General features: G+C 42.6%; 1 protein-coding gene across 7 annotated transcripts in view; it reads right to left on the bottom strand.

The window, feature by feature from the left end:
* PPFIBP2 (PPFIA binding protein 2) overlaps positions 1-20,920 on the bottom strand; it is a 157,087-nt gene that overhangs the window by 92,954 nt on the left and 43,213 nt on the right. For all 7 annotated transcript variants that reach the window (XM_048484010.1, XM_048484012.1, XM_048484013.1 and 4 more), the window contains exon 3: positions 14,021-14,235. In XM_048484010.1, the coding sequence (XP_048339967.1) occupies positions 14,021-14,235 (215 nt within the window). The remainder of the gene's footprint in view (positions 1-14,020; positions 14,236-20,920) is intronic.

The raw sequence follows: 20,920 nt of genomic DNA on the forward strand, positions 1-20,920 counted from the left end.
GGTCCATGAGGGCAGATCTGCCACTGCAAATGTACATGTGTGCCTAGGAAGAGGCAATGTGTTGTTCTGTTCTAAATAACCCCTCAACCCTCAGAGACACCAGATATTATCGGCTCAGAAGAGATGACCTGAGATGGGGCTGCATTAGCATGTTGAACTTTTAATCCAAATTTCAATCCAAATTTTGCCAGAGGACTCTTTTTTAATATTCTTACCTGCATATCTCCATTGCTACAGATACTATAGAATGGAAATGCAAACTGTAATGTTTCACTAAGACATATTAACTGAAAGACATACTAACAGATTTTTTAACTGAAAGGCCTACTATAATCTAGATTTGAGCCTTTTCTTTCCAAACCTGTATGATAAAGGCAAGCTCAATTTGCATATCCTGAATGAAAAGCAAATTTCCTCTTGCTGGTGCAGTAGACTTCAGCATCTCTCCTTTGCATGTCATTAAATACCTTAACATTCAAACACCATTAGACCTTCCCAGTATTTATGGAGCTATCTGACTCTTGTCTGTTGAGGTGAGACAGAAAAGAGCCAGTGGGGCTCACAGAGCAATGTAGGGTCTCTTGATCATTTACAGATACCGACATAGTCTTGATAATTTGAAACAACCATTCAGTCCAGTTTATAGTCAAAAAAGGATAACCCACATTGCCATGTGAAAATATAAATATTTTCTTGGTATTTAAGGTGGCCATACAATTAGAACCATATTTTAATTTTAATTCATTGCCAAGTTCTACCCAAAACTAGTACACATGATTTATATAGGTTGTGTCTACACATACAGAGAGAGAGAGAGAGAGAGAGAGAGAGAGAGAGAGAGAGAGAGAGAGAGAGAGATCATCATTTTATAGTTTAGGTCTTTCATTTTCTTGCTTTACAGTCTCCAAAGACCAAATAGTGAATTGTAATTACATCATTAATGACAATAATAAAAAACAACAGGACGTTTATTTAAAAGGAAGGTAAACCTGACCACAACTACCAGCAGTGATTGTTAAGGATCTATGTTTCATCTATGTTTCATCTATGTTTACAAACCACAGTTTGACTTTTCAAGTTTCAATGGCTGGTTCAAGGAATTCTGTCACCCCAAGCAACATACAATTCACCTCATTCCTATTCAACTCCTACCCTTGCTCAAAGTATTGCTGTGGTGACAGTATGTGTGTTGCTGTGGTGACGGTATTTTCTTTTTTAAAATTGGCTTATAATTTTCAACACTGGTAGCTGTTTCCTGTACCATATAGGCCTCCAATGGCCGATTCCCCACGGTCAATTAATCGTGTGACACTCACACGAAATATCAAGGATTCAGGAAGGACTCCCCACTGCCTGATCGACGAACAAGGATTCATTCTGGTGCTGGCGCTCATTCTCCCCCTTATCCCGTGTCTTTGCTGGACCTGCTTGAAAGTACTACTTTTTTAAAAAACACGTCTTCGATCCAGTTTGGAGGTGAGGATAAGGGGTCTAACCCTTATTCAAATTTCCCACCATGGAGCATGACGCAAATGCCTTACAACCAATCACGCGTGGTGCTGTTCTCGCAAGAGCAAGAGAGAACGAGAACCAACCAGAAACTTGGGCAAGGGAGATGTGCTGATGTTATAACATGAGCACGTTTTTCTGGGAGAAAAAAGGTCCCGCCCCAACACAGCATTACAGCCAATCAGGAGAGACCCGCCAAGCTGATCACATGGTAGTGGGGATTGTTACATTTCTTGAATCCAAGATAGGCCACGATGTCTTCACTGGAAACATGCTGCGGTGGGGAGGCTGAAACCTCGATGAAAAGGTGCAGTTTACTTTTGAACGTGGTTTGATCTAGATTGAATTTCCCAGAGGGGATTCAGCCAATGTTTCAGACACGCTATTTCAAACTGAGCATCAGAAGAAAGGGGGGCGGCGGCAATCAATTGGCAAGTTTTTACTTTACCAGTGGCGTGCAAATGCAGTAAGTTGTCCCTATAGCATAGCAGAAACCCAGACATAAGGTAAGGCTTTGGAACAGCATCACAGGGAAGGGAAGTTGGGAGCCATGGTCCACAGTGGACAGTTCCTATAAAGGCCAGGTGATGGAAGCAGCTGACTTGAAAGAGGAAAATGGCCCGCTGAGTAAGTATTGAAATTGTGTCCCCCAGCTCCTCCAGAATTGTGCCCTCTCCCCCAAATTGTAGGGGGGGAAATGGGCAGGGAGGAAGCATGGAGGCCGCACCTCCCCAAGCCCGGCCCCTGGCCTCAGTGCTTATAAAAGCAGCTCTCTGAGGCCAGAGATGGCAGACTCCTCTGCCCTGCCTGCCCCGCCCCCCCCCCACCAGCTAAGATCCCAGCTGGTAGTGGAAATCCCTTCTCCCTCCCCTCCAGGTAGAGGGGAAGCTAGGGAAAATGGAGCCTGGTGCAAAACCTGAAGTTTGCACCCCCCCCCCATGGGTGGCTGCTGTGATGCTGAAATCCACCCCCAAACAGCATCACTTTCAATGGTGTTTAAATTAGGGAGCCCAGATTCTCCTTTCAAATCCATCTTAAAGGGAGAATCTGGGGTCCCCAGTTAAAACAACATTGAAAGTGATGCTGTTTTGGGGTGGATTATCCCCCACCCCGAAACAGCATCACTTTCAAGGTTTAATCTGGGGTCCTCAGATTCTCTCTTTAAATCCATGCCGAAGGGGCTGGATTCAAAAGGAGAATCTGGGGGAAATCTGGGGGGTCAATTTTCCTGCTGTCAGGGGTGCAATTGTTAAGCTAGCAGCACCAAACTTTCAGGGTATCTTTAGGAGACTCTCCTGATGATGCCACCCAGGTTTGGTGAAGTTTGGTTCAGGGGGTCCAAAGTTATGGACCTTCAAAGGTGTAGCCCCCATCTTCTATTAGTGCCTATTGGAAACAATGGGGGATGGGGCACCCCTTTGGGAGTCCATAACTTTGGACCCCCTGAGCCAACCTTCACCAAACCTAGATGGTGTCAGCAGGAGACTCTCCTGATGATACCACCTAGGTTTAGTGAAGTTTGGTTCAGGGGGTCCAAAGATATGGACCCTCACATGGGTAGCCCCATCTACTATTAACTCCCATTGGAAACAATGGGGGATGGGGCACCCCCTTTGGAGGTCCATAACTTTGGACCCCCTGAACCAAACTTCACCAAACCTGGCTGTTTTCATCAGGAGTGTCACCTGATGATAGCCTGAAATTTGGTGCTGCTAGCCTAAAAGATGCGCTCCCTGCAGGCCAAAAACCGAAAAAACACTTTAAAATACAAAAAACCTGCAAATGGTGGGAGAAGCTTCGGATATGCAAGGGGGGGGGTTGAACCCGAGAACTCCCCCTTACCCACATCCTTGCCTCCACCAGAGTAAATGCTCCAGGGAGGGCAAAATCACCCAGCATTGCCTCCTCTGTTGGATTCGTTCTCTCCTTTGGATGGGGCTGTTAACCTCCTCCAAACCATTTTTTGGAGGGAGAAAAACCCAGATGTATATTTTGAAGGTACAAAGAAACTGTTTTTAAGAACATGACTTAACTACAGCTTCCTTAGATTTTCTAGGTACAACTATCAGACACTTCAATGATGACAGAAATCTCAGAACACCATTTTATAAAACTATGTAAAGCCAGACAAATTTTGTACACATAGGTTTTTTGGGTGGATTTTTTTTGCTGCATCTGCTTAAATGATGGCAGAAATCAGAACACCATTTTAAGAAACTATATAAAGCCAGACAAATTTTGTGCACATAGTTTGTTTGTTTTTTGCTGTAACACATGGCCAAAATCTGGCATTCTTTTTTCGATTCCTGCAGGTTTCTTTTCTCTTAGGATGTGACAGGTTTCTTTTCTCTTAGGTTTAAACTGTAAAGCAAACAAAGCTACTCTGCATTCTAAGGCAGACAGCCCTTAAGAAGACAAGTCCCTATTTTTTACTGTTCATTAGAAAACTGTAGCATTTTAAAAATATGCTGAACATTGCAGTGGAATCCATATGTCTATAATTAAGAAACAACCAGTATCCATCCAGAATTTCAAGTCAGGGGAAAAATGGTAACTAAATATGTGTGGTTTAGTTAACCAAGTCAGGGATAACTTTAGTGGTTAATGTTTAATAATGAAATTACTACCCATTTTATAATACCGCACTACTGAAATATTTAGCAAATAATTTCCAGTAAGTTACCAACAATTATTTCCAGCCCATCAGTTCTGAGTACAGCCGGGGGAGGGGGCAGTGTTTGGGTAAGGGAGATTTGGTGGTACATCCTGGGGGCCACTGTTTGGGCAGAGGAAGGACCTCAGTAGGGCATAATGCTGTGAAGTCTACTTTCCAAATCAGCCATTTTCTTCAGAGAAACTTATATCTGCATTACGAAAATCAATTGTAATTCTGCGGTTTCTGTAGGCCCTCCCTAGAAGTTGGCAACTCTATAATGTCAGTTAAGCTCTGCCTCACAAGCCCTGCTGTTTGTGTCCCCAACTTTATAGGTGAGTTGGATGGCAACCTGAGACTGAGCTTTTTGACAAGTGGCACATTACTTGGGGAATGCCCTTCCGCTTGCAGCTTGCCTAGTGCCTACATTTTTTCTTTTTTAAGAGCCAGCCCAAAATGGTTCTGTTTAACCAGGTTTTAAATTAAGGGTGTTTAAATCACTATTTCAGCCTGGAAACTGTTATTTTCAGCTAGGTATGATGTTTTTATTATTTTTATTTTGTAAACTGCCTTAGGCATGTTCCTGGAGATATGGCATTGAAATTTCTATATAAATTAAGTAAATAATGTATAGTTGAAGGCTTTCACGGCCAGATTCAACTGGCTGTTGTGGGTTTTCCGCAGGGGCGTGGGGGGGGGGAATGACACCTGGGGCAAAATGGCACCTGAACCCTGCCCCCCCCGCGAGGCCTCACCTTCTCCCCTTGCATCCCCCCACTTACCTTAGAGCAGCCAGCTGAAAAAACAGCCTGGCTGTGCCACCGGCTGAACCCACAATGCAGCCAACCACACCTTTGCATAGGAAGTTCTACCCAAAACATTTACTGATTGGTTCCCTACCCTGGGACATGGACAATATATACCCCACTAAACATTCACTTCTCACTGGACACAGTGTGTAACACACTTCTCTCTGTGATATACCTCTGAAGATGCTGGCCACAGATGCAGGTGAAATATTAGGAACAAGATCTACCAGACCATGGCCACACAGCCCAGAAAACCCGCAACAACCAGAAGTAAATAATGCTTTTCAAAGGAAAAAATGAAGCAAGAAAAAATTTCTCCTGAAATTCTGGTTGTAACCAAAATCTATTTCTTGTAATTTTTGAAGTATTTCAGCTTTTGGGAGGCACAGAACTGGAGAAGGGAAAAGAGGAGGTCAGCATGTCAATTTCTTTACATTTTAAAGAGACTAGAAGTGCCAACTAATAGCTGAGGCTGACACTGATTAACACTAAATAATCTGGCTAACAGGAGTCCAGGTTTACCACTGGAAATAATGGATTTCTGATTGTTTCAACAGGCCTGCAGAAAGTGCAGGGACACGTTTGGAAACTTTGGAATATTTTAGAAAGCAGATAGGACCAAATGAGGCTTTCACCCAGCAGAGCTTCTCAGAAAAGCATGCCCTCTCCAAAATCCAGATCCAAAACTAATATAATTTTTGAAGCACATAGTCCTATGCAATAGTCTTATCTATGTAATTACTTTTTAGTAAGACTAACCAAAATAGGGTTGTTGGGTCCCCACTGGTCACTGCTGGGGATGGGGGTAGGGTTGCCAGATCCAGGTTGGGAAACACCTGGAGATTTGCAAAAGGCATCTGGAAGGACAGGGACCTAACTGGGGTACAATGCTCCCTCCAAAATACATGTTTTCTCCGGGGAAACTGATCTCTCTAGTCTGGAGATGAGCTGTAATTCTAAGGGATCCTCAGGCCCCACCTGGAGGCTGGCATCCCTAAACTAAAATAATACAAAACAGTGTGTAAGCTTTCAAGTTCAACAGAACTCTTGATAAGGCTGGCTGTTACAAATGAAAAGAGTCTGTTATCGCCAGCAATCCTGTGCTTAATGTTGTCAGCCATGAAGATATAAAGTGGTACAATGTGGGCAAGTTATAACCTCATGCTTTATCTTACACTAATCTCCAGAATTATTAATACAATGACTAAAAGATCATTACTTTGCTCTCACCCTACAAGAGATCTGTGAATCTCATTTGGTGTTGGGTAGCTACAAGAAAAATTGGTGCCCCTGATAATTTGAATGGAGATAAACATTTTGTTTTCTCTTGTTCACAAAAACTAGGGTGGAACCCAAAACTAGCTGCTTGAGTTAAAGCTTGTAAGAACAGATCATAAAATCAGGGTAATAAAAGTATCTTAATCATAAAACTATCTTTTCCCACCCATCTTTTTCATTTTTTAAAAACATCCTGTCTGATGAAGAATTCTAGTGAACTTGAAAGGTTACAGCTTTCATTGTAATCCTAAGGAAAGTTACCCCAGTGTAAGCTCACTCATTTCAATGGGCTTAGTCTGGAGTAACAATCCAGTAGGACTGCATTGTTTGTGTCACTTATTGTTTGTGTCACATCCAGTAGGATTGAATTGTTTGTGTCATATTAGTTGGATGTACTGTTTTTGGATTTTAATTTCAGACTAGAATGACTGCAAATAACTTTGCTTGTTTTGCATGCATGCCTGCTGACATTGAATGTGTTCCACTGAAAATACTACGTGTTCTTCCGCTGCCACCTGGGAGATGTAGTTTGATCCTGTATATTCTGTGGGATCTCCCAGCCTGCCTCCTTGAGTATCACCTTGCCCTGCTCTTGATATGGCTTCACCCTGAGGTATTATTTAGAAGAAGAAGAAGAAGAAGAAGAAGAAGAAGAAGAAGAAGAAGAAGAAGAAGAAGAGTTTGGATTTATATCCTCCCTTTCTCTCCTGCAGGAGACTCAAAGGGGCTTACAATCTCCTTGCCCTTCCCTCTCACAACAAACACCCTGTGAGGTGGGTGGGGCTGAGAGAGCTCCGAGAAGTTGTGACTAGCCCAAGGTCACCCAGCTGGCGTGTGTGGGAGTGTACAGGCTAATCTGAATTCTCCAGATAAGCCTCCACAGCTCAGGCGGCAGAGCGGGGAATCAAACTCGGTTCCTCCAGATTAGATACACGAGCTCTTAACCTCCTACGCCACTGCTGCTGCCCAGCAACAAGCGAACCTATTCAGGCCAGGGCCCTTGCAATGTCCTAAAGGAAATACCAGCCAAGGGGCAGGGGGAAACAAAGGATTGTCTCCCTGGACTGCTCTTTGGGGGAAAAGCCATTGGCCTGACTAGTTGTGCCTTCTGTTGGTGGAGTTGGTGGTGTAATTTGATAACAGATTGTCACTTTTTTTGCAACACTAATTATGGATATACCCTAACACTTGGGTGTCATCTCTGATTAAAATTTATTATTTTTTAGAGTTCTCTATACCTCCTTTATCCTTCCACGTTCACACTGTTTCTCCTGATTCAGATGCCCTGGTGTCAGAAGTATCTATCTCTTTAAATAAAGGGCACTAAGAGCGTACCACAGTCCTGGGAGGGATTCTACTCTCACTATTTCCTAATCCTGAAAAGAGGTGGTGGTCAGTGCCCCATCCAGGATCTTTGAGGTCTGCATAGTTTATCACCCCTAAGAAGTTATGCATGCTATCCTTGTTTAGGAGTTGTGTGTCCTGAACTTGGGTCCACTCTGCCCCAAGAATTTACTAAAGTAATGGCACTGGTGGTTGAGTACCTGTCCTTACAGGGTTGCATCAGTTTCCTTCCTTGGATAACTTGCTCTTTGTCTCCACGCAGCAGATGGTCTCCAGGGCCAATTGCCATCAGTTTTACATACCTTTTAAGGCCTGGAGGTAGTTGTTAATGCTACCACACTATGTACAGTATCTTCCCACAGCCACTCATAAGATTGAATTATAGGCACTATTCAGATGTTGGCTGTGCACTCCTCCCTGTTAAAAGGGTTCAAGCCATTCAAAGCCTGGCGGTCAGGTTCCACCAGAAATGCTTCAGAGGGCTGTCACTATCCAACAGCTGTTTGGTTTAATGGCCTTGGCAACATGCACTGTATGCTTTGCCAGCTCTGAATGAGTCTCCTATAGAACTGGTCCATTAGGGCATTCAGAATTAATGTGGACCACAATGACCCAGACTGTCTATTTCCTGGCATATCCTGGAATCCCTTAAATGGTGACACTTGGGTGGTAAGCTCTTAGATGGCATGACCTTGAAGGTGCCTGCCCTTCAATATTGATGGTCATGGATGTGGGTGGTGGTGGTGGTGGTGATGGTGGTGGTGGTGGGTGAACTGCCAAGATTTTGCTGTGCAGGGACTCTGGTCTCAACACAAATCTTATTTACATAATACCCTGCTTGAACTCAGAACCCTTAGACACGCTCTATTTCTTTTACAGATCTGCTTCAGGAGATCTGTCCTGATTCCTAATGACAACATGGTAGCCAGGTATGCATCAACAAGCAGGGTAGCACAGGCTCCTTTTCTTTGTGCAAAGAGGTATGCAAGATCTGGGAATGGGTCATCTGTCAAGACTTCCACCTGTCAGCAATCCATGTCCAGCACCTGCAGAACCCAGCACAAATGGGAAATGGCAGAAAGGTATCTCTGGCCTAGCCAACTCTTCTGTTAATGCATTTGGCAGCTATGTCTGCCTTCCATGATGGGGTTAGCACCTGATCACTATATCCTCTCTTGAAGAAGTTCCTTAAGGGGCTTAATACTATGTTCCTGCATAGTACATGTACATGTACTTCCATTCGTTGCCTTTCCCTAGCCTGCTGCCTCCTTCTCTGCTTGCTTTTCCCGAGCTTTCTGCCTCCTTTTCAGCTTTTCCACTCTCTGTTGCCTTTTCCCAGCTTTCTGCCGCCTTTGCCGCTCTCCCTCACTCTCGTCCTCTTCCTCTGCCTCCCTCTCCACCCTCCACGGTCCCCAGCTCTTTCCCTCCACCTGGACCCCTGCTCGCCCGCCACATCACGCCTTAAATACCCCCAAAGCCTTCTGGGGCGCTCCTGCCCCCGCCCCGTGGCCTTGTTTCCATGCCGCAGCCAGCCAGCTGTGGCTTGCTTTCTCCCCACTCCTCCTTCTTGGCGCCCTGTCCCCGCAGTGCTTGGCCTGCCACCAGTGAGGCTGGGGCTAGGAAGGGTGCTGCCGGCGGCCCTGGGGCTCGCAATGGCAGGACTGGGCAGGGCCCGAGGAGGGGGCTGCCGCCCCGTTAAGTCCAGGGAGGGGCCTCTGGACTGCCCCCAGACACAGAGCTTAGGAGAATTAGGGAAAATTCTTTGACTTTGGGTATGAGGTGGGAATTTTACTCCTAATGATCCCCTGCCTTCACGGCATGATCAATCTGTGTGCATCAAAGGCTACTCAGCCAGTTACCATGCTGCTACTACACAGACACAAAACTACTAAAAAAATTCATGTTTTGAATTGTTAGAAAACCATTGACGCCATCACATGACAGAATTTGAAAAGATAACACATTGTAATTAGGAGGAAAAAATATGCTTTTCCAATACTAGTTCATTTCCTGTACATGAAAATACTAATGAGAGAACATTCATTCATTTAAAAAATTACTTCAGAACAACAATGTCTAGCATTAAATGGAACAATATGAATGTCCTACATCTAACCCTGTAATTAATATTAGTACAGAGGAAGCATAAGGGAAGAAAATCAATCTAAAGCCCTTCGATTTATGGTTCAGGGCTATTTGCAAACAAAACACTGTATTAAAAACATGTTAAATGAAATACTTAAAGCATGCTTTACAGCAAATTCTAAGAGCTCTGCCACAGGGTGCATCTTTCTTTAGCAGCTGATCAATGTATTTTAAAAAAAATATGTATATCTTGTACTTCCATCAAGCTCAGGAAGGATCACAAAAGTCAAAATAAACATTTTTACCACTGCACAAGCAGAAACCTTAAACTGGTTTCAGAATCACCTTGAAGACATAGTCCAGAATGACCAAACTAAAATGGATCACTTAAACCTTTTCATCCCTATGTTGGGACTCATTAAAAAAACAGGATAGTTTTAAATGTGATTTATATCCAGTTTCCAAACTGACTGATGGCCATTCAGGGAGTCTGATTTACTATCACATGCCAACCTTCCCAAACTTCATAACAAAGCATGTGTTTCTGACAAACTTAAAAAAGATTGAAGTGAAATGTTTTGTACCTGTAGCCAATTCCCAGTGTAAAGTTCTCAAATGCAATCCAATACTTGAAGAACACTTAATCTGCAGACAGGTCACTTTGATAACAACAAAGTGGCAGGTCCAAAGTATAAATATGTATTAACTCAGAAGACCCAAGGCCTAGGAATTCTTTCTCCAACATAATTCTTTCTCAGTCTTCATGCAGATGCAGTTTAAATGTCCATCTCCCCTCCCCCCCCCCCAAAAAAAAATCTATTGTGAGGCCAGCTCTTGGAGGGCAGCAATTTGTGATGGCCATGACACTAAGTTATGATGCTGCTCATCAGGACATTGGAGTCAAGCCAGGTATGTGTTATGAGCGCTTAAATGTGGAAAAAATGCTGAAAATACAGAGAAAGCAGGATTACAGTTTGGAGCACAGAGTCTTCACAAAGCCTGCAGCTTATCTTTTCTCTCTCATATACACACACACACACATTGTGCCCACTAAGAGGAGTGATATTTAACATCCTGAGCTCCTGGAGTAGATATAAAATTTTAGCTTAAATCTAGCAACTCATTGCTCAAAAAAGTCTCTTCTCACAGAGGCAACTGACTTGGGCAAACATAACCTTTGTTGGTGGATATACATTATTAGCAGAGTTCAGCAGATACCAGTAAATATCCAGATACTCGTGAGTTGCTAAATATAAAGGTTTACTACCTAAAAAGGTAGAAAAACATAATGATAAAACAACAAATATTATACTGTTAAATTTTTACAGTTATCTCAGCATATGGCAAGGACTGAGAGTAATTTTTTAACTTCAGATATACATGATCATAAACATGTAAGCAATGGTTATCAAACTGGCCAACAGCTAATCAACAGGTCAGCTCATTATAATGTGACCTCAACATCCTGTTTACACACAAACAGATAGTTAACACTTTCATGACTGGTTGTGACAGACACTTGCAAATACCAACAAAAATGCACTGAATAAATAAATACCATGCTAAATTACATGGTCTATGTGACTATTAGGGTTGGAGATTCGGACAGTCCAAATCCGAATTTTTACCGAATCTGCACGGATTCGGATGGATTCGGACGAGCAGGGGCCGAATCTGAGCTGTCCGAATCCTAACAGATCCGAATCCATGGGATTCGGATTACCAGCCGAATTGCGTTTTTATTTTTTGGTGTTTTTTTTCACATTTCGGCCTGCAGGGGAGACATTTTTAAACATATCAGCACCAAATTGTCAGGGTATCATCAGGAGACTGTCCTGATGATACCCTCCAAGTTTGGTGCATTTTGGTTTAGGGGGGCCAAAGTTATGGACCCCCAAAAGTGGTGTCCCTATCCCCCATTCTTTCCAATGGGAACTAAGGAGATGAGGGCTACCCTTTTGAGGGTCCATAACTTTGGCCCCCCTGAACCAAACTGCACCAAACTTGGAGGGTATCATCAGGACAGTCTCCTGATGATACACTGAAATATTGGTACCGATACATCTACAAATGCACCCCTGCAGGCACCCCCAGAAATTTGCACAAGATTCTTTGTTCTGCAGTGACTTAGCTGCATTGCTGTCAATAGGGAATTTCTGAGGGGGGCTGTGGAGTGCACATTTTTCATGGTAAACCCACAAAACTTTCAGGGTATCTTCAGGAGAGTCTCTGGATGACACCATCCAGGTTTGGGGAACTTTACTTCAGGGGGGAAGTGGGAGATGGGCCCTACCCTTTTTGGGTCCCATAGAATTAAACCCCTGAAGCAAAATTCCCCAAACCTGGATGGTGTCATCCAGAGACTCTCCTGAAGATACCCTGAAAGTTTTGTGACCATACCTTCAGAAATGTGCACCTCACAGCCCTCTACCAGAAATTCCCCATTGACAGCAATACAGCTAAGTCACTGCAGAACAAAGAATCTTGGGCAAATTTCTGGGGGTGCCTGCAGGGTCGCATTTTGAGATGTATTGGCACCAAATTATCAGGGTATCATCAGGTGACTGTCCTGATGTTGCCCACCAAGTTTGGTGCAGTTTGGTTCAGGTATGGACCCTCAAAAGGGGTGCAACTATCCCCCATTGTTTCCAATGGGAGCTGACAGGGGATGGGGGCTACACCTTTGAGAGTCCATAACTTTGGCCCCCCTGAACCAAACTGCACCAAACTTGGGGGTATCATCAGGACAGTCTCCTGATGTTACCCTGAAAGTTTGGTGTCACTAGCTTTAAAAATGCTGGTTTGCGTGTTTCACCGCTCACTCACTCCAGCAGGCTTCATGTGCAGGAGCGGTGAAACATGAAAACCGGAATTTTTAAAGCTAGTGGCACCAAATTTCAGGGTATCATCAGGAGACTGTCCTGATGACACCCCTGAGTTTGGTGCAGTTTGGTTCAGGGGCCAAAGTTATGGTCCCTAAAAGGGGGGCCTCTATCCCCCATTGTTTCCAATGACAGCTAAGGAGATGGTGGCTACCATTTTGCGGGTCCATAACTTTGGCCCCCCTAAACCAAACTGCACCAAACTTTGGGGGTATCATCAGGACAGTCTCCTGATGTTACCCTGAAATTTTGGTGCTGACATGTCTAAAATGTGCCCCTGCAGGCACCCCAAAAAATTTGCCCAAAGGTTCTTTTTTTCTGCAGTGACTTCTGCATTGCTGTCAATGTGGAATTTCTGGTGGAGGGCTGTGGGGTGCACATTTATCAAGGTACAGTCACAAAATGTTCAGGGTATCTTCAGGAGAGTCTTTGGATGACACCATCCAGGTTTGGGGAACTTTGCTTATGGGGGCAATGGGAGATGGACCCTACCCATAACATTGAACCCCTTGAAGCAACGGTCACCAAACCTGGATGGTGTTATGAAGAGACTCTCCTGAAGACACCCTGAAAGTTTTGTGGGTTTACCATGAGAAATGTGCACTCCACAGCCCTCCCACAGAAATTTCCCATTGGCTGCAATGGAGCCAGCCAGCCACTACAGAGCACAGAATCTGGGGAAATTTCTTTGGGTGACTGTGAGGGGTGCAGTTTTAGAGCTACTGTCACCAAAATTTTGGGGTATCATAAATGTACTGTCCCTATGATACTCCCCAAGTTTGGTGAAGTTTGGTTCAGGGGTCCAACGTTATGGACCTTCAAAAGTGTAGCCCCCATCTCCTGTTAGCTTCCATTGGAAACAATGGGGGAAGGGGCACCCCTTTTGAGGGTCAATAACTTTGCCCCCCCTGAACCAAACTGCACCACACTTGGGGAGAATCATCAGGACAGTCTCCAGATGATATCCTGAAATTTTGGTGCCGCTAGCTTCAAAATTGCGTCCCCTGCAGGCCAAAACGTGTAAAAACACCCAAAATTCAAAAAAATAATAAAACGGACCCGAATTTTTCGGATTTACCCGAATTTTCGGGTATATCCGAATTGGCTATGATTCGGATTCGGGCATACAAATCATTTTATGCCCCAAAATACCCAAATCCGAATTTTACCGAATTTTTTTAGTATTGACCAACCCTAGTGACTATGTAATACTTTTGTTTAACACAGATTTGGTGCCATCACATCTAGTTTAGTTGCCATGCAGAAACCTTTTTGCTCCTATGGAGCTATGGGAACATCCTAAAGTCTACACAGCCCAGGCAATGAAATTTCAACATCTATCTTGCTGCTTTTATACTTCAAACAGAAAAAATCATTTGCAAAAGAACAAGCAAACACACACAAATATGTATAGAGGTATCAATTTTCATCCCATACAATTCAGGTAGAGAACTACTTACCAGATTTTCCTCTAACCAAGTCCGTATACAAGTTACAGTAGTCCCTGGAATCTGATTCCTTAAAGCTTCCCTCTCTTGAGGATCCTTAAGCATCTCTAATGCCATCTTCAAGTCTTCTAACAGATGCAAGATTTGGAAAGTGCCAAAATACACAGACTGAGCAGGTGATACGATATCATAAACACCATTTGTATACTCCGCAGCCACTTTAGTACCTGAAATAAAATAATAAGATCAGCTGGAAGAAAACCTGGAGAACCAGTTTAACAGAAACAAGGAACTGTATTTCTTTATATTTAGATTCTCCTGTCTAAATGCAATCTTTGTTATTGCATCATTAATTTACATCTAAAATGTATCCTGTTGAAAATGATTTATCAGAAAATATCGGTATCACTGATCGAAACTTCAAACACCTGCTAGAAAAATAGTCAGTCATATTGCCAAATACTTCATGGAGCCAAAAATGCAGGTGAAATGTCTCTTTTCAAAAGTTTTTTTTGTAGGAGAATGATTGAACTCTCTCAGAAAACACATTCCCAGACATGCTTGATTTTTCCCAAGTGCTTAGAAATCCCTTGAAGAAATCTCACTGCCCTGAACAGTCAGGATAAAGAAGTTTGTAGCCATTTCATTTTTATGCCATTTATGCCATTAGGATTTTAGAAGATTCATTCTGTGCTGCTCTTGGGATGTTTTAAGATCACTCTTCTACTTTTCGTTTGATGTGCTTTAAATGCTTTTATTTTAATCCTATATTTGTTTGATATTTTGTACTTTATTTTATTATGTTCAGTGTGTTATTTATGTTATTAATTGTCTCAGAGATATTTATGTGGACTTAAATCCTGCCTAGAATTTCTGCAGGGATTTTCTCTTTTGGGGGGGGGCATATTCCCCCTTCCCATGTGAAATCTCAGACTCTCCTCCCCCCCCCAAAAAAAAATTATTGGGGTTCCCCATCCACCAGAAGCACCATTTGGAAGGGCCTTTGGGGCTACTGCAGGAAAGGGGGAATTGGTGAACATCAGCCCCACCCTCACTTTGCCCATGGAAACTCTAGCTGGGATCCAAGCCATTGGATAAATGGGACATGTTTATTTTTACCTGAAACAGTTCAACTAATGTAAAGATTACAGTGTTAATATTTATTCAGTTGCAAATCATCAGTAAGCACAGTCTATTGTGCCATTGAGGAGGTTCCAATATGTGCGTTATCAGCCCTTAAAAATATAAGATACATCTTACCAATTAAAACTTTTCATAAAACTCTGTCAACATATCTGTTGTGCTCAAAAATATCAACAGAGCTGGCTTAATAATTCTTATTTATTCTTATTAAAATATTTATCGACATTCCTGAAAAATCAATAATTCCTGATCACTCTCAATGATGGATTTGGTCTAATAATCCTTCTTCCAGAAGAGGAAGGCCACTGCCCTCTTAACAGAAGGGTCATCGTACAGCTATTATACTTGTTAAAGAAACTGAAAGATGAAGATGGAAGGTGAATATGACATAAACTGAAAACATAAACATGACATAAACTGAAAAGTGAACGTGACATAAAATGGACTAAATGAAACAAGTTCTTTTCCACAAATTTTTTCACAAACAATTCAGAAAAAAAGCTCCAGTAGCTAGCTGTACACTTTTGTCCACAAAAGCTGATATAAGATTCTTTTGGAGCAAGGTTATGTTATTGTAGAGTTTTTCATTGTTTATTGTAACAATCCAACTGTGATAGTAATTTTAGGGTAGATATGGCATGGATGCCTTCAGTCTGAAGAAAAATAAAACAGATGAGATCAGCTGCCTGCAGCTATCCCTACCAACCATTAGATGTCACTACCTTTTCAGGGACACTCTACTGAATGTTTTATTTAACAACACATATGCAGAGCTGTAGACAGTTTTGCACGAAATCTAGGAGTTCACATGTATTTCTCTACATTTTCTTTCAACAAAGTTTCATACAGAATACCTTCAACTATTTCTCCTCACAAGTATAACTTTACAATGGGACATTCCAACAAGAACTGTGTTTTTCTAAACATTTTAGAGTTACTGAAACAAAGCTGGTAAGGAATCTCTCACTGTCCTGGAATAAAAGATCTGCTACAGTGGCTTTATTTGGTTGGGAGGCAGCAAAGAACTAGGTGTGCCAGAATGCCTCCCTCCCAGGATCCTGTTTCCAAATTACCCATTAAATAACATTTAATGATAATATTAAATATCATTAAATAACAAGGCTCTCTCTCCTCCATAGGGACAGCAGCAGGAAGTGTGTGTGTGTGTTGGGGAAAGACTATCAGCTCTAAGACATGGTCCTCTTCTTCAGCAGTGTATGGCCCAGGAAATTGCTTAGCCTCTTTCATTGGAGGGGATTGTTTTTGGAAAGAGGTAGAATATTGATATAACCGCAGTATCAATAAAAGTGCAATTTAAAAGGCTAAGCCAGCAATTTTGACTACTGGGTGTAATGAGATCTGTGCCTTTAAGAATTAGTTGATTGGTAAAGTTAAGAAAACCAGAGCCTGGAGAGTTCTCTGCAAAACAAGTTGCATGGCTAGGAGTGAGTGCCTCCTCACATGAAAAAAGGTGAGGAGACTCCACTACAAGCCCACTGCACATTGAAGAACCCAAGGTAAATGTTCCATGCATAATGGGTTACTGGGTTGCTATGGTGCTACAGCACAAAAAACATTTTTAAAAGGGGTGAAAAACAATGTACCATGGAAAATGTCAGGGGAAAAGTGGCACTGGTTGAACTGGCCAGAGCACTTCAGAGACAACTTATAGATGGATAGAAATGAACTGTACAAACACCTATCTCTTTATCACTTTACTTGGAAACAGACCAACAACGGATGACATCAGGTTTAGATTGGTGATTTGAAAGGGGCTCTGTTCTACCAAATGTCCACAACAATTAGGTCTGTCTTGTTTTTGTTCACCTTCAACCAGACCTCCACTGATTCTAGACAGCCTTCTGGAATACCGTTACAACAGATTCATTTTATATTACGTTTGTTTTGGAAATCACTAATAGTCAGAAGTGAAAATGGAAATGTTACAAAGTGCAAATTAATCTGGTTTCTTAGTGCTATCTTTTCTCATCACAACTTGTCAGTCCTGTTAAAGTCTTAGCCAGGAATAGCCACCATGACTCATGAGAAGCGATCTTGCCTCTGTTTAAAAGTTTTTGCCCCTTTTCCTACAGAATGACTAGCCAATGGGCAATGTGCATCACCACGGAACCATAGGGAGATACACAGATCAGCAGAAAAGCCCTGATGAATCTTGTAGGTCTAATGCTGCTGTCAGTGGCTCAACCAATGAATATTGTTTTCCTTATGTTTGGCTTATTGCTGATAGCCAGAAAGCTCCCCCATTCACATTACATTGGCATATAATGCAAAGTAAGTCAAAGTACTTTCAAATGAATCCATGCTATTTCAGTTTTGTCAGAAACAAGTAATCAATTGCAAATGAATGCAGCTCACAACCTTTAACAGGATTCTATTATCCCCTGTGAAATCATTAACTCACCTAAGGGCTGCATACCTCATCTCAAGTATATGTCTGTAATTATAAGAAATTGTAGCTAGCTGTACACTTAAAGCTGGTCACCAAATCTAAGAAATGACAGAGTAGACTGTGATAACTATGACTAAAAATACATTTGAGGAAGATGAAGGCAGCTGTTGTAATCTTTGACAGATTGGATGCTCCTCTATGTCAAAGAATTTTTCTCTAAAAAAAGAAGAGCTGAAGGCTTGACTTTCCTCAGTTATCTATTTTTTAATATGGAAGGAATATCTTTTTTTGGTAAAACTTCAATGAGATTATCCACCTGTAATCTGAACTGGCACAGTCCAGACAACTGTTTGTAAGAAATAGGCTGAAGTCCTACAATTTATCCAAATGAATGTAGGAAGAAACTTCAAGCTGTTTTATACCTACCTCAAAACGTATTTTCTTCATGGAATAGTGCCAAGGGAAAAAAAAACCAATGGGAGTTCTTGAAAATGTATGCATGGTTTATATTTATAATAGAAGGCCTGAAGGCACTGGAGGAAAAGGAGGAAAATACGATATTGAAAAAAATGGGGGGCGGGCTGCTTCCTCAAGCCTTCATGGGATTTGACTACATATCCAAGAGGCAGGGAAAACAGTTAATCCCCTCAACAGTTGCTGGAACACAAGGAGGTAAGCAGTTAGTGAAGCCAAACTGATCAGGCTTGCAGTTTGTTAGGGGAAGAAGCATGCAGCCTTGGCAACAGCAACCCAGCAGATTCTGGTTTGTGGGTCTAATTCATACCACCAATACTGGGCCTCCCCAAGCCCCTTTAAGCCTGTTCCATTAATTTTTTTTAAGAAGAATGAAGCATTGCAGAGGAAGTTCCAAAAGGAAGCTCATTCTCCATTGTTTTTCCTCCATATGGAAGAAGCAGGGGTGGGGAAAGGAACTCAGTTTTGGTCTCTCATCTGCCTTCTTTTACAACAGGTGGGGAAGCACACATTTTTTCTCTCTGAACTTGCTGGGTGATGAAATACCTAAGCTATGCCTCTGGCTCTAGATTGCTCAACATCTGGAAGGAGATCTGTTAAAGTGTAGTTGTGTTAAGTCTTGAAACTCCATTAAAGATTGAAGAAGACTGAAGAAAATTGCACTGCTGTAAAACAGGGCATACGTTGACACATGGGAAGCTTTAGTCCAAAATGAGCATACAAACCATAGTACTAATCTGCCACATAGAACAGATCACTCAGTGTTAAATATAAAGAAAATGGCCACCTGATGTTCATTAAACGAGTGCTTAAAAGCATTAATTAGAACATTTATCTCATTATTGACAATACTTTCAACGGAAAATGCTTTTTCATTGTAAAAACAAATGCATTATAACTTTATTCATTGCAACAGGAAAATACTTAAGGTAATCAAAAAGCAAGAACTGAAGTGGGGGAACCCCTCCCCATTACCTACGTCCTTGAGATCTATTTTTGAAGAATATGTCACGTGTTCTGTGCTGTTAATTTCAAGAATGGGTGCTGTTACATAGGATTCCAAAAGAGAAGAATGAATTCTGTCTCTGTGCACAGTGACCTTACTTGAAGGTATACTCATAAGTTATTAGCTTGGATTCAAGCTAAAGTTGACGCATACACTGAATCAACAACATATTTAAACCTCAAAGTGCACCTGAAGCCAGACAAGGCTGAGGTGATGCTGGTCAGAAAGGCTGACCTTCTAGATGAACTGGATCCACTTGAAGTGGATGGGGCTGGCATATGGAGAGCAGGTTAAAAACCTGGTGGTGCTCATAGACCCAGTTACGACCTTTAACACCTTTAATGGCCTAGAAAGGACTGTCTTATTACATAGTGTCCAGCATACCAACTAAGCATGCAGAGCACAACTGCAAATGCCTTAGCAGACCAGGTGCTCGGGAGCAGCAGAAGGCCATTGCTTTCACATCCTGCATGTGAGCTCCCAAAGGCATCTGGTGGGTCACTGCGAATAGCAGAGTGCTGGACTAGATGGACTCTGGTCTGATCCAGCAGGCTCTTATGTTCTTATGAAATTCCAAAATGGTTCCTGAGGCCATTACACATTAGGAAAATGGCATAGAAGAGTTTGAAGCCCTTTCCCATTTGCACCATAGTCTAATCTGAATTTGGCCTCTGCAGCACAAATTAGTTCCCAGCGGCTGCTATCTAGCTGCAGGAAAGTGAGTTAAGTCAGGGGAGCCTGTACTGCTTTATTTTTTTTAAAAAAATGTAATGTCTAGTTTGATTGTGGAATAGGCTCCCTGATTAACAGTGTGATGCTTTTTGAAAAGGTGCTGCAAAACCATTTTATTTGCTCGGCAGCCGGTGCGCGTCGAAGAGGCGGTCGGCGCCCGGCGGGGGCGGCGCGGCGGCGGCGCCGGCGGCGTCGGGGGTCGGGGCGGCCTCCATGGCTGCGCCGCTCCGTCCTCCCTTCAGGGCCCGGCCGAGGCCCGCGCAGCCCCAGCCGCCATCCTGGCCGCGCTTGCGCAGACGAGAGCTCGTCCAAAAGGAAGAGACCAGTAACATTTATCATCCATCTCCATCATTAGATGATTCCAAATGGCCTCCTGTTACAACTCAGGAAATCATGGATCTAATAACTGAATTGAAACCCCGTAAAGCCTCTGGCCCAGATATAATTTCCCCAGAGATACTGAAGTCGCATATAGAGTGGTGGGCACCCCTTTTGGCCAATCTATTCACCCAAATCAATGACTCAGGCCTCATTCCTAAGCCTTGGCTATCTGCAGTCATTGTACCTATTTATAAAAAAGGTGACCCATCGGATCCTGCCAACTTCCGCCCAATTAGTTTGACATCAGTCATTGGGAAAATATATGCTAAGACACTTCTACCCAAACTACAGGCCTGGACGATTCATCAGAACATCATTGGCCCAGAGCAAATAGGCTTCACGAGGGGGAAATCCACGTTAGACCATGCTATGCTTCTTACGCATTTGGTTAATAAATACTCCAAAAGTCCAAGAAGCAAACTTTATGCTGCCTTCATTGATTTGAAGGCAGCTTTTGACACAGTCTCTAGAGAACGTCTTTGGAATAAATTGGCTATACAAGGAATAGACAATAAACTTCTTTCTAATCAGGCAACTTTATACCAACACAAACTGCAGAGTTAAGTGCTCACGTGAAGGTCTCATGACTGATTCTATTTCTACCTTTAAAGGTGTGAGGCAAGGCTGTGTGTTAGCACCAACCCTTTTCAATTTATTTTTGAGTGACCTTCCATCAGCCTTATTGGAAATTAATAACCATGTTCCTAAATTAGACTCAAGGCATATTCCAATACTTCTATATGCTGATGATACCATCCTTCTATCT

Source organism: Sphaerodactylus townsendi, linkage group LG02, assembly GCF_021028975.2.
Source record: "Sphaerodactylus townsendi isolate TG3544 linkage group LG02, MPM_Stown_v2.3, whole genome shotgun sequence".
Taxonomy (NCBI): Eukaryota; Metazoa; Chordata; class Lepidosauria; order Squamata; family Sphaerodactylidae; genus Sphaerodactylus; species Sphaerodactylus townsendi.